Consider the following 19,520-nt stretch of genomic DNA (forward strand, 5'->3'; position numbering starts at 1 on the left):
GAGCGGGCCTGTGTGTTTCTGAAGGGGGTGGGGGGGGGGGGGTGTTTGGTTGGCGGGCTCACACCACCCGCGGGTGGGGCTCACCGAACGGACCACGGAGGGAGGCGGAGACGCGGGTGCGGAAGGGGAAGAGCCGTAGCCGCGTGGGAAACCAAATGCGAGCGGCGGATTGGTGGGGTGGCGGCAGGGTAGAAGGCGGTGCGGTAGCCGCCGGTAAGGAAGGGCATGGCCGCGTGGGGGCCTGGGCCGCGGTCCTCTCTCCGCTCGTGAGGCTGACTCGTGGGCCGTGCGCTGACATGAGGGGAGTGTGGATCAGCCAATTGGGTCCCGTTGCGCGGGGGATTACCGCGGATGCGGGGGAATTTTGGGAGTTTTTCATGCGTCCGGTGCCGGGCGACGCGTGGGTTCGGGGACTTTTGTCGGGCGCGTACGGTGAAAATGGGGAACGCACGGTGCCAGGCTCGTGCCCTCGCCGTGGTCGGCTGGTGGTGACGGCGTTGCAGTGCCGGGCTGCCAGCTTGGTTTCCTGTAACGCTGGCTGAACCTTTTTTTTTTTCGGAAAAAGGATGTAACTTATATTAGAAGATAGCAGTACATCCCTTTCTTGCAGAAAGGAGCCTGAGTAAAACGAGAATTACAACAAGATCCCTGCTACACCTACTGTTCGCCAAGGCTGACACCCGAGCATCAATCCCCCAAACTCGCCGAGCCAAATCGAAGAACGGACTCCAAGCTTTGGATAGCTGCAAGAGGTTCTCGGTAATAGAACGTCAGCCGTCAGTCTCCTCGATTTGGCACCACCGCGCACTTCCTCCACAAACCGCAGCCCAGATGCTCTAGTAACCAGCTCTGGCAACATCAGGAAGGGATCCAGCAATCCAAGAACCGAATCCAAAGAAGAAAGAAGACATCCATGCACAACTCGAACGCCACAAAAATTCCACTCCACCCTGCCACCCCAAACAGCAGCTAGCAGAGGGAAAGCAAGCCGCAAAGGATCCGCCGTTGCCTCCTTCAAGCGACCAAAATCGAAAGAGACGAACGACGAACCTCCGGCAGGACGAACATCGCCGGAGAAGACGAAAGGATCGACTTCAAAGCCGACGAAGAAACTTATTCGGTGACGGAATAGCTCCTCCGCAGCCGCTACTCCCCACAACCCTAGCTCCGCCATCGCCGACGATGGCGAGCAAAGCCCTAGGCGTAGATACTACCCTACCTACCCTATATACATCCGCACAATGATTCCCTGGCCCTCCTCCCTCTCCGGTGCCAACCCGGCCGCCGGAGAGGAAAGGGCCCGGCGGAATCGCCGCCGGAAGGAAGTCCGCCTCTCGTTCACCCCTTTTCACCCACTCAGCACTGTAGCAAGGGATGAGGACGATTTTGAATAAGCTGGAGCAGAACTAATGCTGGTTGAAGCTTGGGGGCGTTTGGTTCAGTATCAGATTTTACAGCTTGGGGCATTGGGATACAATGTGCTAAACTTTAACAGCGTCATATCGGATGTTCGGATGCTAATTAGAAGGACTAAATATGAGTTAATTACAAAACTAATTGCACGGATGGAGTCTAATTCGTAAGACGAATCTATTAAGGCTAATTAATCCATCATTAGCAAATAGTTACTGTAGCACCACATTATCAAACCATGGACTAATTAGGCTTAATAGATTCGTCTCGCGAAAATCAGACTCCATCAGTGCAATTAGTTTTGTAATGAGACTATATTTAATACTCCTAATTAGTATCAAACATCCGATGTGACAGGTGCTAAAGTTCAATGAGGGTATCCAAACACCCCATTAGTTTCATGTGCTGTTGTACTGACCGATTTGCAACAATTGTTTGGTTCGTGAACCATGTCATGCAGATCTTACTGAGAAGAATGGATTTTTTTTGCTTTGAATGTTAGAATCATGTTAAGAGTTCAGACATAAGAGCCCCGTCTTTAATATGCACAATATTTCATTTTGAGTGATAACTAAATTTATTTAGATGAGTCACGGGAAGCACAAATTGTGTGGTTCAGATCCTATTCATACCAACGTCCCTGCATGCCAATACCAACATAGCAACCATTCTCCCTTAAAAAAATAGTTTGCTGGTTTGGAAAGAACTAAAAAAATAGATCAAATCTTAATTTATTGATGCGGTAGACACAACTTGTAAGCGACAAGGAGATGATCTCGCAACAAGAGGTGATCGAAGACCGCGGACAAATAATCCCCTTTGTTCACGATCCTCGATCGATCATCACCAAGTCGCTTGCAATTCATCTCTGTTGCGCCACTAATTAAGGTGTGATCTATTTTTTTAGTCTTTTTCAAACTAGCGAGCTGTTTTTTTATGGTGGATTGGTTACCATGTTGGTATTGGCATGCAACCACGTTGGTATCGGTAGGACCTGAAGTTCTGAACCATGATTAGTACCTCTTGTGACCCAAACAAGTTTATATACGTAGATATGTATTTTTCTAATTGAGGTACCTGTTTAATCACACGAGACAAATTTAGCTACCCGTGATGTATTTTACTCTTTCACTTTCTATGGCAGTATTTTTATCTTCAAATATAAAATACATCAGACTTTAGTACTATTTTACAGGAAAGATAGTCCTTTGTCCTTGATTGCATACCATGGCTCTTTGCGCTAGCCTGTCTTGCACTCTTGCTAGTGTTGTTATTGCTCACAATCAATAACCGATAAAATTGTACTCATCCCACGTCAACAGTAAGAAATTATTATGATACCTTTTTAATTATGTGTAAATCTATTTAGTTTTTCAAAATAAAATAAAAAAGGAAAGTATCTACAATTGAACCATTGTAACAAAGCTCTTATGAGAGATTTAGAGTGATTTTAATTTATAAGGCTTATCTATTGTTATTATTACGTAGAAAAGTCTTGTGGTAAGCTGTCTAGGAGGTGGTGCCATGGTGGAGGGTGTTCGATGCTTGTTGCCACATTTTAGAACTGCGAAAATTGCATAGTGCGATATGTCAGCGGCTGGCAATTAGATTCGTACGACAAAAAATTATTAGAGGTTACCTCTATATCACAAACTTTGTCTCACGTCCCCACCCTTCCTGTGGGTTTCATGGCTTACTTCGTCTCCTTGTCAATCAATCGTACTCATTTCGCGTGTTACTCTAGAGGCTGCAGCGTGTTACTTTAAAGACAGCAAACATAGTCACATAGACTCGTTTTTGCCCATACCGATTGCCAACATCTACCGCATACCCCTCATTAATATGTCTGCACATATTCTCCTGCCGATTCCACATCTGTTGCTTGGTGCAAGGCTGCGTGGCTTCAGTATCACCAGTCCACCATGTGCCATGTGACATAGGTTGTAATTTGGTAAATTATGTAGTACTTATCAAATTTTTTTAAAAATAAATCTTATTATGCAAATCCATCATTTGCTATCTAACTTATATGTGATGTGTTGATGGAATTATCTTTAATTCAACTACCGTCTAATACCTTCGTCTTGTATAATACCGCCACATCTAGAAATCATGTACACATATTTTTCTTTGCAATTCTAATGTCTACTTCGATAGCAGTTAAAGATACAAAACACATACCATGGAATATGTATCCACGGACCACGATAGTTTCGGTACTGGAAGAGGAATTTAGGATTCAATCAGAAGATTGAGTACAAATTTGTAAGATTCAGTTAAATATTGAAAATTTTCATGTCAAAGTTATTAAGAGGGTGTTTAGATCTTTAGTCCGAACTAAAATTCATGTGACATCGAATATTCGGAGACTAATTAGGAATACTAAATATGAGCTAATTATAAAATTAATTACACGGATGGAGGCTAATTCATGAGACAAATCTATTAAGCCTAATTAATCTATCATTAGTCCATATTTACTGTAGCATCACATTGCTAATTCATGAACTAATTAGGCTTAATAGATTCGTCTCACAAATTAGTCTCCATATATGCAATTAGTTTTATAATTAATCTATATTTAATACTCAAGAGTATCTAAAAAATTCTTCCCCAAAACTATGTATTGGGGGTTCTCCTAAAAAATTTTTCCCCCAAAAGCATATCAGTCCACAACAGATCGCTAATAAATAGCCCCCAATATTTCAAACACAGGCCACGTCATCGTATTGGGCCCATCGGAAGGGACGCGCGGGTGTGCGGGAATCAGGATTGGGGAGGAACGCCAACGCTAAAATATACGCGGTGGCAGGCTGTTTTTTAGCGTCGCTAAAAAATTAAGGAAAGTTTAGGTGGATTGTTGGAGTTCATTTTTTCTTTCTTTTCCTTAAAAAAATATTGAGAGTAAGATTAGCAGCCTCTTGAAGTTGCTCTAGTTACCTAAACATTAGGTACCGAAGAAACAAGCACCCCCGGATTCCGGGAGTCCAAAACCATCCCCCGTCACCTGAAACTGAAAAGCACCCCAGTTCCGTCAGCCGAACCCGCACCGCCGCGCCGGAACTCACCAGATCGCGTCCGCTCGACCACCCCACCGGCCACCGCCACTCTCAACCCACTCCGGCGCCGCCGCAGCCTGTAGCCGCCGCCTGCCCGACCCCCCGCTCTCCGCGGGCGCGCGTCGCATGGCCGCCTCGTACTTCAACCACTCCTCCTCCTACCCGCCGCCGCCTCCCCCGCCGGGCACCTCCCCGTACGGCGCGTACCGCCACGCCTACCCCCCGGCGCCGGTTCCCCCAACCGCTTACGGCTCCTACTACGACCGCGCGGAGCAGGTCCTCCCGCAGCGGGACGAGCTCCGCACCCTCTTCATCGCTGGCCTCCCCGCCGACGCCAAGCCGCGCGAGGTCTACAACCTCTTCCGCGACTTCCCCGGATACGTCTCCTCCCATCTCCGCACGGGCAAATCCTCCCAGGTTTTCCCCTCTCCATACTATAGCCCCCTAGGTTTGCCCCACCGCTAGGGATTTCACTTGTGGCCTGGAGGTCTCCCTTTTCCTGTTCCTTTCTTGAAGGTTATATCTAACCTAATCGACTGTTTCTGTGTTGTAGGCGTATGCGTTTGCTGTATTTGCAGATCAACCATCTGCGTTAGCTGCCTTGAATGCCACAAATGTAAGAGTTCCACACGACATTGTTGAACTATATGTCAAAGTCTCACTCAGTTCAGCTAAATTACCCACATGATTTTCATCCAATTCACCATACTTCCAAAGTGATTGTTTCCGTGTCAGAAGTCTTGCCCGCAAGCAATTTGTTTATATCAAGTTACTAGCAATATTATTGACTCTTTTTGTTTTTTGTTGCAGGGAATGGTATTTGACCTTGAGAAGAACTGTTCTCTTCATGTGGATCTTGCAAAATCCAATTCCAGATCAAAGCGCTTGAGATCAGGTAGCCTTCAGTTCCAGAACATCTTTCCCACTCTACTGTGTGGTTCTTCATTGATGCTGACATACTTTTGGTCTCATCAGATGATGCTTCACCTTATTCTCCTGAGAAAAGAACTAGGAAACCTATGGGATTTCCTGATTCAGGTATCATTCAAGTAGCTTTTGAGACTGATATCATTAAAGAAAACCATCTGTATTTTCACACCTTGTTGATCTATGCATGATGATGGTAGTGCTTAGAGCTTACGGTAGCTCCACTACGATCACATGAACAATGCATAGGCTGTTCCAAATCCACAGTTCTACTCCCTCCCAGCAACACAGTTGATTTCTAACTGTCAAGGAAATTAGTTTATCATGAGTTCCTACAGTATATATTCCACTATTTTCTTTGCATTCATAAATGTGTATATCTGTGACTTCCTATCCTCAGTGAAGTGCCCCTTTTACTCACATGGCTGAACATTCTTACAAAGCACTCACCTTGCACATCTTTGGCACACTTTGCGCCCTATCAGGTGCTGGAAGCAATATTTACATATCTGGAATGGGTAATTCTTCACACAGCTTGAGTGGTTATCCTTCTGCACAAAGGTTATGGCACGATACTTGAGCACAGTTTTATCATGTGATTTTGTTGGGGGTCTGCTTTAAGCTACCCACCAGCTGATAATAGGACGTAGACAATCAATATTACATTGGAGCTATAATTTAGGAAATATTACAATTCTAATTAACACTGTTCCATTCTGCAGCTACACAAACCTTGAATCTAGTACTTCTGTCAGGAAGGTAAGTTATAGTCTCACACATTGTCTCTTGATATGTATATGTATGATGCTTTGTTGTTTTAAAATTAAACTTTGAAGCAACGAAACAAGATATTTGGATTTAGGGGGGTCACTCTCTAGCAGTAGTCCCAGTTTAGTTACTTCAAGTTTTTTGGGGAATTTTTGCTATCTTGACGGTTTTATGTGGAAACCTATGTGCCGTTTTAACAGATAATCCTGGTATTTAATATGGTAGCTGTAAAGAATTGCTACAAAGTTTGATACATTTTGTCAAGTTCTATCATTATATATGCTTTTGTGATTTGTTTCATTCACAAGAAGTTTGACATATTTTTTAGAAGAAAAAGCCATTTCCTGCATTTACAATATTATCCGTGCACTGGCTGCTTATATCTGCAGTCGGAATGTAAACGGCCTATATTATGTTGTCAACTTAATGACTTCAATTGTATTTTAATTGGTTGTCCACACATACAGTACAACATATGTTCGCATATGCCCAGATGATGAGGAACAAACCTTTGATGTTGGCCTGCCAAGTGAGCCATATTAAAAACTGAAGTGTTCAATGGAATACTGAATAAAGTCCCATGTCTATGAACTAGGACTGTGAAGCTTAAGATTTAAGAAAGTGAAATGTTTCAATATTTTCAGCTTTTAGTCTGTTTCTTCCTGTTTCTGGATGAGATGCTTTACTGAAAGAGGTGCGAGGTTTACATATTTACATTGTGCACTTGCCTGCAGGATCCATCCACATTTGCCCCTCAAAATAATCCTCCATGTCCTACTCTCTTTGTTGCGAACCTTGGTCCAGCTTGTTCAGAGCAAGAGCTCATAGATGTTTTCTCGAGGTATTTCCAATGTTACGCTTCATGAGATGTGATAAAACCTTTATTTTTATTTTTGACAACCTTATTTTCGTGATTAGTTGTGCGGGATTTGTGAAGCTGAAGATGCAAAACAAGCTTGGAAATCCTGTTGCATTTGTTGATTTCATGGTATAAGTGCTATTCTTCCTGTGTCCCTGATTACCATTTTATTTTATTGTCTATGAATCAGTGATGTGAACTATCATACCACCTTTTCTTAATTTCCAGCCACACACCCACTGCATTGGACTTATAGTGGTTTTATTTTTGTTACGTGGCTTATGGTGTACATACAGGGTTCGTGTTATATAATGGTTGACCTTTCAGTTCATGCCAAATCTAGAAGCTTTAATTAGAACTGGCACAAAAATATCACACTTGATTTCATCACTAGGCAGATATTGTGAAACATCAATGACTATAAATTGAGCCAAGGAGATGTCTCATATGTTCAGAGTATCTAATTATATTCCTTCCTGGTGATTCAATCCTGTAGAGATAAATTGAACCAAGGAGATGTCTTAAATGTTCAGAGTATCTAATTAGATTCCTCCCTGCTGGTTCAATCCTGCAGAGATTCTCTCTGTTTAATGTGTTTTGGATTGGAATTGAGGAAATGCAGTTATGCCTTGGTAAATGAGTTAAGTGGGTTATGAAAGGAAAATATGTATCTACTCATCATATAGTACTGAATTTCAATTATATCAGTTTGGCATGTTAACAAGATGAACTCAATCAATTAAGGTTGTGCTAATTGTACTTTAAACAATTTATATGCTTTCAGGTTTACTTTGATGTGGTTATTGTATATATGTGATTTTTTAATCTGTTGCTGCGCACACAGCTGCCAATACAATATCTCATCAAGTTCTAATATCCTAGTGCATACACAGTTGTCAATACAAAGCTTTCTGGATGTGATGCCATGAAATAGTGTGTAGCAACTGTTAAACAGCTGAAAACTAGCATTTTGTTCATTGTAATGCAATGCTGCTTTTTCTCAAGTCACATTTTTGAATTGCACAATATTTTTTTACAACTGCTATGTGCCTGAATTTCTTTCCAAAGTAAAACCCTAAACCTAATCTCATGTCTGCAGGATGCAAACAGCTCGACTGAAGCCCTAAATCGTCTCCAAGGAGTTATCTTGTATTCATCACCTGGCGAGGGAATACGTTTAGAGTATCCTACAATAAGGAATCTAGCCTTTTACTTGTATATTTGGCTGCAAATTCTTTTCTCAGGGTTTATTTGGATGCAAATATATCGGTAGGATCAATTTGATTGCTTTAATCATTACCATTTGATGAGAGTTGGTCACATTACATATTTGTTATGCCTGGACTTTGCAAGCACAATCACCAGATCATTTAGGCTAACTTCTAAAATTCATTTTTTGATTTCAGTTCATGTTTGTTCAATACTTCAGTCCCACCTCAAGTCATGAGAGCTTGGCATTGCAAGTTTAACAAATAGCAATCATTGCGGTAGCAATTATTATCTCATTTAAACCAGTTGTCTGTTGCCACAATGCATGCTAGAGCTTTTAATAGTAACCATGCTAATCACAGTACTTTCCATTCATCTTTCTTTTACTTTTGATCAAGTTCCTTAACATGTTTTTAGATATGCCAAATCCAGGATGGGCCTTCGTAAGCATGATAATAAGCGCCCCTAAGTGCAGCTGAAGAAAGATGAGGCAGCCCTTAGACAATGATCAACAGTTGTTCATTCATGGCTGGTTCTGATACCGAGCCTGCCGACATATTCATGCAGGGAATGCCCATGTTTTGGTCGCACGACATGATGTAACTGGGTTTGGTTGTATCACTTAGTATTGTCAGTGCGCATCTTTCTTTTCCTCCCTCCCTTCCCCAATCCTGTCACTACCTCTGCAGATTTTAAGCTAGGAGTGTTATCTACTTACAACTGAATTGAGAACGCTTTTACTTATGGTTATGAAAAATCAATTGTGCAGTACGTTATTTATTGTACTTGTTGATGGATGACAGAATAAGATCCAAGTGGGGTATATGGTGTAGAAACGTCAATGAAACAATGACTGTACTGTGACCTGTGTGCATTTGTTGTTCACAATCGCTAGTGTACTGCGAATGGTTGATCCAAGTGGGGTATGGCGCAACAATGTAGGAACATCAATGAATACTGTACTTTGAATGGTTATGTGGGAAAGAGAGAACATGATGGGTTTGGCGCACTGCATGATGTGTGTTTTATTCTCATGCTAAAATGCTGGTGTAAGTGTTGGTTCAGCGCTGAAGCTACTCACAAGAGCTCAAAGATTCCATTATATTCCCTTTTCTTGACTACAGCCTTCACTCTGATAATGTGTGGAAAAATTTATGTTCCCATTTATCATCAATCATGTTAGCATGAACCTAAACTAGATTAGCCGTGCTCTTTTATGTGTACTTAAGTTGCTGCTACCGGTTCGATCAACTCTATGCTTTCATGGAAAAATTTGGAGTAAACAATAAAGTTCAGCTTACACGGACGGAATCTGAAACGCTTGCCACCTGTGTTATCCTCTACACCAAAAATACTCAAAATTGCACAAGAAAAGACAAGGAAAAACCATCATCTTTGTATGTTTAGGCTATTTGCAGGTTGTCCTACTTTCTGCATACAAGTACTGTATCTAATAGTGATGGTTCTGCTGAACTGTACCAGCGCTTTTGTTTCCCTATCTGAACAATAATTGTTCACGCCTTCCATTAACAGGACAGGTTGTGGTCACTGAAAAGGTGAACACTGTAAACACAGAAAAGTAGTGAGTGATTGCTTCGGTAATCCATCGATAATTGCATAACATTTCGATGGAAGCATATTTTATTCATTCTCCTTAGTATCTTCTGCATCTGCATGCCTGCCCTACCAATGTCTGAGAGAGCCTGTTATTGGATATGATAGGACAAAGGCGATGATCTCTCAACTCTGTCGAATTTTAGGCTGTTAGCTTAGCTGCAAGTCACCAACCGACCCCTTCGCTGTTGCAACAGAACCCCTAAAGCTACCTGAACTTCCTGTACCTCTAGCGAGTGGTTGAGTTTGACATTTTGTTTAGAACAACACATTGGTTATCAATGTGATTGGCCTGTCCCACTTAACTGCACAGCTATCACGCCCTTCAGAAAAAGAGAGATCAAAATACCAGTACCGTCTGTTTAAGGGGGTGTTTGGTTCTTTAGTCCGGATTAAAGTTCCTGTTACATCGAATGTTTAGATACTAATTAGGAGTATTAAACATACTCTAATTACAAAACCAATTGCACAGATGAAGGCTAATTTGCGAGACGAATTTATTAAGCCTAATTAGTCCATGATTTGACAATGTGATGCTACAGCAAACATGTGCTAATCATGAATTAATTAGGCTTAATAAATTTGTGTCGCGAATTAGCCTCCATCTGTGTAATTAGTTTTATAATTAACTCATGTTTAATCCTCCTAATTAGCCTCTGAAGATTTGATGTGACATGAGCTAAACTAGCTTAAGGATCCAAACACCCTCTAAGTGGAAGAAACAATAAGTGGAAGAAACAAGGACAAACACCTTTTGGTTTTCTTCAGGAATCATACACTAATTCAGGTGCTGTTCATAAGAGCCACGTCATGTGTTAATGCTTAGATTTCCGGTTCAAGTACGATGTTTCTGAAGCACTAGCGCAGTCAGATCCCAACAGCTCCGTTGGTTGCAGCGAGAGGCCAACAGCAATGTGCTAGTTCTCTGTCAGAAAAATGAAACTGGTTTTATGGGTACAATGAAATGTTGTCTGCTGGCATTTAACACACTGTTTGCTAGTTCTTGTCAAAACTGACAGCTGACGTTGTTTATTTTTGCTGTCCAGGTTTTCTGCAATGAGTTCAGAGAGGTAGCTGGGATATTTTATGTTTGGAATACAAGGCCAAAAATACATTGTCCCCCAATTTGGCCGTCACATTAACACACTGGAGCATAACTTGTTCGAATCTATTTGTATGTTTAGCTGAGAACCAGTAATGTACTTCGTTCCTTTTTTAAGCGTGAGTCCTTAAGCATTGGTCAAGTGTAAGGCTCTCAGAGGTTTGCCTCCTGCATCCCAGCTGGATGGAATAAACTTTCCAGTTTCTCCTATCCATGCTCTGAGCCCTAAACAGCATTAAAACAAGTAAAAAAAAGAGAGGAGTGAGCTGCATACTATCAGGATTAAACAAAACCATCCCAAACCTTTCAGCAAGATTCTGATCCAGGGAGCATGAGCAATCACAGCATCCATGAGCGCTGCAGATCTGAAAAGAAGGCGAGACTTTGCTTGCGATGATTCCATTAACGCTTTGACGCCATTATCAACCTAATAGTTTATTGTCTGGTGGAGGAGCAGCATCAGATTGCGCGGCTCTCCTTTTCACCTTGCAAGGGGAGCTGCGGCATGGCGTGGAGATTTGGCGTATGCCAAACATTCTTGGGAAGCCACCTAAAGTTTATGGGCGTCAATGTTAAGAGACCAAGACAGCATGCTTGCTCTCACCTTTCTTCAGATGCACTGATCATTTCTTTGCTTTTGATGCTTGATATTTGATACTCCCTTGGGTCACAGTAAAGTGACCAAATTTGCAGAGCAAACGGCCCATCACTCCTCATGGTTTCCATGGATTTGTCCCAAAGAAATGCCTCTGCAGTATCATTATTCTATTTAGTTTCCAGAATATATTTCAATAGGAAAATTTTGGCGACGACAGTACAAAGATTCTGTTGGATAATATACACTGGGTGTTGTACTTTGCTTGTGCAAAATGTTGCCGCGTTCTATGCCAGTAAGACAAATCTCTCTGGTGCAGTGGTGCTAACTGTCGGAGCACCCTCTGCTAATCTAAGATTAGCTTACAATTGTTTCATTCTCGGTTGCACAATAAACTAATGCCAGTGGTTCAGAAATCCCCAGGAGAAGTGGGGGCAAATGCTTCAGGTTCAGGACAGCAGCGCTGCATGGGTTCGTCAGGGTGTTGGCAGCTTGTGCTCTCCGAGCCGGAGGCGTCAGTGTTAAACGGCGACGCAGTTGCAGCCAGACAGGGATGGCCGGACGGCGATGGATGGGCAGCAGATTGGCCAATACGTGTCAGGCCCGTGACTTAAATTCCAAGCGTATTCTGATAACATCTCCCCATCTAACTCATTTATGGGCGGAGATGTGCAATAGATTTTTTTTTTAACCAGGCAAGGAGCCGGCTTGAACAATTGCATTGATAAGTAAGGTTGGTGCTTACAGAGTTTTTGAAAAGAGGAATGAAGAGAGCAAAGAGAGGTAAGTTATATTACAACAGATTGAGGCCACGTCTTGAGAAAGGAGGAATCTACTGAAGCCTTGCTCCTGTGAGCCCAAAGGCAGACATCGGCGGCAGTATCGTGGGTCGTTGTTGATGCACCAGTGTAGAGGCCGTTGAACACCATTGCATTCCTAGACTTCCAAATGTTCCAGAGGATCACGAGCGCACCGCCAGAGCAATGTCGTCAGGGAGGTCAGCAAGTGATCCAGAGATCGCGGTAGGAGAGCAAGTGCGGGACAGCGAACCATCCAATGGCCCGCCAGACAGCCAAGGGCGGAGCCAGGTCCGTCAGGATTTGAGGTAGGGGGGTAATGGATAAAGCAACGTAGAACCGATAGCCACGTGAACTGATTGCATTCACATATAATGATACAACTAGTGGATGCTCGGCAACCTCGACTTCAATTGGTTTAGCGGTAGTAGGAACATTACTCTGATTATTAGAATTTTGTACATAATCATTATGAGTCCCCTTCCAGATTAGGAGCACTTGAACCAATCAGCTTAAAAAAATTATTGATGGTCTTTCTCTTCTCCATATTGATTATCTGTACATGCATCATGAAACACATAAAAAAATCCCCAAGATCTATAACTAAAAAAATGAAGAGGGAAGAAAACAAGCTGTGCAAATGAACTACAGTTGACAGTCGACAGAACCAAGGAGTGACGGAGGTGTGCGCACCTTGATTCCTCGTCCTTTTTACTGGCGGCGGCCAGCGGCGGCAGGAAAACACGACTCACGAACGGAGGGGGGCAGGGGCTGTCACCTGTCGCGAGATGCGTCCTTTTTACTAGCGGCGGCCGGCGGCGGCAGGAAAACACGACTCACGAATGGAGGGGGGCAGGGGTTGTCGCCCGTCGCGATGCATCTCGCCTAGCGCATGGGGGTGTCACTCGTGTCTCGTTGTCAGACCTATTTTTTAATGGCCTAATGGGCTAGCACAGGCACACAGCCAGGCCCAAGCCTGAGGCCAGCAAGCAAGGGGTGCCAAGGAAGCCTAATGACCTACGCGCGAACTTGCCGTTCTGCGCTTCCCAAGGGGTGCTAGGGGACTGGGGCCACTGGATGCCCGACAGGGTCAGGGGGTGCCAGGCCCCCTCTCCCTCCGCCACTGCAGACAGCCACCGCCTAGGGACAGCGTAGCAGGAGATGGTGTTAGTCTTCGTAGGCGCCGCAGAACGCACAAGCGGCCGATTCGACAATGTTCCGGTGATGTAGCAGCGCGATCGAGGGAAGACGGTGATGATGCACCAGCCAGAGGAAGTGCTTGCAGCGTGGAATAGCGGTGTTGTGCTAGATGGAGTTCGCGAAGTCGTCAATTGGCTATTGTTCCATGTGCCAAGCATAGAACCCGGCTGAGGAGAACGGCTGAAGGGCAGCTCCCATGCCTCGCTGATCGGTGAGGCCTTGGATAAGCGCAGCACTCGGCAGAGCTTGCTGAAGAAGTTGGAGCTCTGTTGTTGCGCCCGTCGATAGCCATGGGTGGAAGAAGAACAACCATTGCCATTGCTCCATGAAGAGGCAATAGACACATTGGGCCTCTAGCAATGTGACAGGAGCGTCGGGAAGAGGTCCACCAGTGACCACGGCCCCAACCAATGGTCGAAACAGAAACTGCAGTAGGATCCATCACCAAGATGAACATTGGTGCAGCTTCTGAACTCTGGCAGCAGCTTGAGCAAAGCTGACCACACCGGCGTGTCCAAGTGATGAGAATTGCTGAGGTCGCGGCCACCGCCGGGACCGTAGAATTGCCATAACCACCTTTGCCAGTTGGTGGTAGGGGGAGGTGCAGCTTGGCGAGGAACTTGGCTAAGAGGCCCTGGTTATGGATAGAGAGGTCCTTGATGCCGAGCTCGCTGCATTGCTTGTCCCAGCAGACAGTCTCCTAAGAGACCTTGCACTGGCTCCCATGGCACTTGCTTTCACCAGTCCAAATGAAAGCCCTACGAAGGGCATCAACTGCGTCAATGGTACCTTGAAGCAAAAGGATGGAGCACGTTGTGTAGACAGGCTGGGCACCCAGGACAACATTTGCTAGGGTAATGCGCCCACTCAGTATGAGGAGAGGGCCGCACCAACCAGGGATGTATCCGGCCACTGTGCGTACCAGAGGTTGCAGCTCACATAGCCAAAGCTTGGCGGTGGAGAGAGGCAGCCCCAAGTAGGTTTGGGGGAATGAGACCAATGGGCAACCGAAGACAGTGGCCAGGGAGTGAGCTCTTGTTCATCAACGGCAATGGAGACGAAGGTGCTTTTGTCAAAGTTGATGTGAAGCCCGGTCATCGAGGAGAAGTCTTGCAGCAAGCTCTTGAGGTTGGCCAATTGCTCGTTGTCTACCTTCATGATGATCAACGTGTCATCTGCATATTGGAGAACGGGGCACGGCGTGCCCGACAGTAGCAAGTGTTGAATGTCCCCGCGGCTTGAGGCGTGAAGCAACATCTGTTAGAGTAGGTCGGCAACAAGTATGAACAAGTAAGAGCACAATAGATCGCCTTGCCACAGGCCTTTTTTGCACTGAATCCACTTGCCGGGAACGCCATTAAGCACCACTGCAGTTTGGCTGGAGGCGTTGAGGGAAGAAATCCATTGGCACCAGTGTTGAGGGAAGCCTTTGGTGGCAAGAATGGCTTCCAAGGCGCCCCAATCCACCGAGTCAAAGGCTTTCCTGAAGTCTAGCTTGAGGACAACAGCAGGAGCCTTCCTTTTGTGACAGCATTGCACAAGTTCAGCAGCGTAGATGAAATTCTCAGCAATGCATAGCGTAAAACAGTGGTCGGTGCTCCTCAATCAAGTCCATCATGGCAATCACTAAGTTATAGTTGCGCAGGAGGTCGTGCAGTGAATGGAGGCTGCACTGCCACTTCTTCAGATCAGCCCGAGTGCGCTTGAGGCATAGGGAGAGACGCATCGTGCCTTCCCGGTCATGAACATTGTTCCAGGCACTATGCACAACCTGGTTGAAGCCATCAACCCGAGTCCAGTGGTTGTTGAAGTGGAAAACCGTAGAACACAGAATGGAAATGGCTGCAGACAAAGTAATTTGGCAATGATCAGATATAGGAGCTGAGGCTGAGGTTACTGCAGAATTTGGAAGTAGTGAGCTTCATTCGTTGTTGACAAGGAACCGGTCTAGCTTGGCGAGGATCGGCAACTCTTGATGATTAGACCAAGTAAACTGACGATCAAGCAACGGGATCTCTTGCAAGGCCATGACATCGATCGCACCATTGAAAGCTTCGGCTTCAAGATGATCAAAGTTGGCACTGGAGCATTCTTCCGGAGCCCTGATAAGGTTAAAATCCCCAAAGAGAACCCACGTACCTGTAACTGAAGAGTGGACAAACATTACTTCATCGAGGAAGGTTTGTTTATCTTGGTGGATGCAAGGGTCGTAACAATTGGTGACAGTGAAGCAGCAGTCGGTGGCAAGCGTGTGGAAGGTGGTGGTAAGGGTGAAGCACCTAGAGGTGGAGCTGGCTAGAGCAAGGAAACTGGGGTCCTAGACGGTAAGAATGCCACCAGAGGCACCAGAGGAGGGGAGGAAGGAGAACGATGAGGCGAGAGGGCGAGGCAGGAAGGAGGCAGCTTTGAACTAGTCGATTAGTGGGAGTTTGGTTTCTTGTAAGCAAGCAATGGAGGGGGGAGGAGGAAAGCAAGCTGGACATTGTCACATTTGCCTTTGTCTCCCAAGTCACGGACGTTCCAGGACATGATGGTCACCAGCCTTGTGGTTTTAGCCATAAGAAAACCAGAGAGCCATCGTGGCGAGCAACTAGGCAACCCAAGAAAGGCAGGCAAGCAAACAATAAAACATGATAGGGCGTCTTCGACGCCCCAACCATGCTTCGGCAGCAAGGGAGGCCAAGGCCACTCCTAGAGGTTCACATAGCATATTATAAGCAGCCCAACATAGCAGCACGTGCAAAGTTCAGCTTGGCTGCACCCTATTGCATGACAGGTAGGTGCGCAGTACAAGCAGGCACCAAAGTTGCAGTGATAGCAAAAGAGACAACAGCGGAGTGAATGGTCGACATTGTGCAGCATCAGTCCAGCGGGGCAACCGACGGGCAGGGGCGAAGGCAAGGGTGTGCAGGTGATCGGCATTGATATTGTAGGAACAGCCTAGCAGCTGAAGGTCCTCCATACACCAGGCCGGGACAGGTTCAGGCTCCGCCACAGTGGTAGCAGCCCCAGGACCGTTGTCATCAGCGTCATCAACGAAGAGGTCCGCAGCATGGAAGGTGACGTCGTTTCCAAGCGGGGGCCGATGATGAAGCAGTGTCGAAGCAGAGGCTGAGCTTGCGCTTCTTGAGGTGGATGGCTACCTCCATGAAAGTCTTGCGGATGCCCTGGTCCTACTCCCTAGCCTTGAGGCGGTCGCTCCAGCGGCGGGCGTCGCCAGGCGGGAGGGCGTCTTCAATGATCTCTTGGTAGGTGAGGTCGATGTCGATATCCTCCGAGGCCGTGCTAGAGCTCGTAGCAGGGAGGACCGGGTCCTTCGGTGGTAACAAAGGTAGTATGATGGGGACGTCATTGATGATGTGCACCGTGCCAGGGAGCTGGAGAGGACGTCGAGGGAGTTGCACGACAGGATGTCGAGGTCCAGAAAGGCGAAGCTTGGGGAGCTTGTCGGGTCATCCAAGGCAGGTTCGTTGTCTTCCATAGTAGCAACAGGGTCGGCGATGGTAGCCTCGCCGTCATCAAAAGCAACAACAACAGTGTCATTGTTGTTCACACCGCCCTAGACTTCCCTAGCCAGAGGCAAGGCAGGTGGAGTGGCAGCCGATGACACGAGGATGTCCAAGGCGGTGACTGCGGTCACCACGGGGGAATAGACGTTCCGCCGTAGGGAGTGGCCAACCCATCATAGTGGTGTACAACGTTCTTGAGCAGGATGGATTGCGGCAAGCGGGGCCCAGGCCCAGTGCACAGCAGGTCGGTGGAGGAGCCCACGCGTCGGCCGGCGCTGACAGAGAAGAAGACCCGGTGGAGAAAGCCCACGGACGCGGACCAGAGGTTGACGACGAGCATGCCCTAGTCGTCGTGGACGTCCGAGCGGGCTGGTTGCAGAGGAACCTTGTAGACGCTGACATAGCCATCGGGGTCGGAAATGCAGATCTCATAGAAGGAGCCGTAGTGCAAGGTGATGTCAACCTTGTCCGATTTGACGAGGAGGGGGCACGCACACACTTCAGGGAGGATAGTGGTGCCCTGGAGACGCCCAACGGGTATCGGCATGATGTCATGGATGGTCATGGGTCCCCCGTCCGGGCGGACCGGAGTAGATCCAAGCACGTGGTGAAGCGTCGTTCTAGACAGGCTTGCCCCTGCCGGAGGTGCAGGGCCAGGTTGTGGTCCTCCAGGGGCCGCCGGGGTAGGAGCTGGAGCACTAGCCTAGAAGCCGGGAAGGCATTCTGGACGTAACTGCCTCCAAGCTGGGCAAGATTCCCTGGGCTGGGCGACGATGGCCCAGAGCTGTCCAAGTCTGAATCATCCAAATCCTACACATTGGTGATGGAGATCCGAGCGAAGGTGCTAAGCCCGCTATGGTTTTTCAAGTATTCCTCAAGCGGGATGTCCATGGCACCCTCTGCCTTAACCTGGAGAAGAACGGTGGAGAAGTCCACACCTTGAAGGCGGATGGGGGTCGACGTGGTGTGGGTTGGCGAAGGGGCCGACGACATAGAGGATGTGCTCCCTGTTCTAGTGCTCCATCGGGTAGTCGCGGATGGTGATGTAGATGATCACTTCATGCTCGAACTGGAACCAGTTCGTGGACTCATCATGGCACTCCAAGAGGACAGTGTGCTCTTGGTCCAGGAAGGGAGCCGCGTCAATGGTGGTCTCCCACACCGCGTTTCTCTCAAACATGAGAAGCAATGCGCCGTAGAAGGAGGGGGCCATAGTGATCCAGGGATGGCCACCCTTGGCGATCAAGGCGTCGCGAATGTTGGTGGCCGAGGCAGCATGCGGCGGGTCGACAATGGCATAGGCGAGGTGGTTGAAGCGGGCCATGTTGACAGGCGGCATGAAGACATCGATGGAGGCGGGGCGCTCCAGCTCTTCCAGATCCTCAGCATCGGGGAGCGCTTCCTCCTAGTCGGAGTCGACGACGTGGATCTCGCCATCCTCCTGGTCCACCACCAGGACCGTAGGTGCTGGAGGAGGGGGCACCCCCGGCTGCAAGCTCGGGAGGCCCAAGGAGCCAGAGGAGGTGGCCGCAGAGCGCGGACTAGGGAGCGGTAGCGAGGACGGTGAGGACGACATCCTGTCGAAGGGGAGGCCCGGCATGGCGAGGGGGTGGCAGGGCGCATGGCAGTGGCGCTCTGTGTGACCGAGCACCCAGCACCTGCGATAGCGAATCGGTTCCCTACATATCGCACGACGGTGGTCCAAGGTAAGGCAGCGGAAGCAGCGAGCGTGGGGAGAGGCGAGCGGCGGGCGAAGCAGAAGGGAGGCTCGCGGAGGCGGAGCACGACCTAGGGAGGCGGCGATAGTAGCGAAGGAGGCGTGAGTGGAGCGGAGCGGGGTTTCTTGGTGGGAGCTTGCGGTGGAAGCTTATGCGCCAGGGTACGGGGGGAAGAACCCACCCTCAGAGGGAAGAGGAAGGATGCCGCTGCACATGGCACAAGGACCGGAGCCGTAAGATGGAGGCATCAAGGGGTGGGAGAAGGCACCAGCAGCAGGTGGTGTGCATCACGCGTAGGAGACCACCCGCGCGCAGGAACCATGCTTGGACGTGCCGATGGGATGTTCCCTGCCACACCAAGGAGGCCCGCCCTCGGGAGTAGGGATTGCACCCTCAGGCGCGACGTTGGATGGGCCGTCATGCGGGCCTAGGCCGGAGGAAGCACAGCGACCCATGCTAGATCCCATCGAAAGCACAGGTGGCGAATTCGAACGGGGAATCGAGGCAATGGCTACCTGCAAGGAGGGGAAGAAGCGAATGCCGCAGCTCCCATGGTGGAAATCGCCAAGGGATATGATGAATTGTGCCACGGAGAGGCGGGAGATGAAGCAGGAGAAGACGAAGGGGGAGGCTTCTCGCAAGGGGATTTCTAGCATTGACCCATCGAGCCAGAAAATTGAGGGTGTTCTTCAACCAGGCAGCATTGCAGGATGGGAGGCGGGGGTAGGGGAAACCCAAATCAAGGAGGGC

General features: G+C 47.5%; 1 protein-coding gene across 1 annotated transcript; it reads left to right on the forward strand.

Annotated features, from left to right (window-relative positions):
* Positions 1-4,398: 4,398 nt before the first annotated feature.
* Positions 4,399-9,021, forward strand: LOC101759323 (U2 small nuclear ribonucleoprotein B''). The gene is made up of 10 exons (XM_004966219.3): positions 4,399-4,889; positions 5,026-5,088; positions 5,283-5,367; positions 5,448-5,510; positions 5,885-5,960; positions 6,122-6,158; positions 6,902-7,008; positions 7,086-7,155; positions 8,126-8,208; positions 8,653-9,021. Exons 1-10 carry the CDS (start codon positions 4,599-4,601, stop codon positions 8,702-8,704), a joined length of 927 nt encoding a protein of 308 aa, XP_004966276.1. The 5' UTR covers positions 4,399-4,598; the 3' UTR covers positions 8,705-9,021.
* Positions 9,022-19,520: the final 10,499 nt, after the last annotated feature.

This window comes from Setaria italica, chromosome IV (genome assembly GCF_000263155.2).
Source record: "Setaria italica strain Yugu1 chromosome IV, Setaria_italica_v2.0, whole genome shotgun sequence".
NCBI classification, from domain to species: domain Eukaryota; kingdom Viridiplantae; phylum Streptophyta; class Magnoliopsida; order Poales; family Poaceae; genus Setaria; species Setaria italica.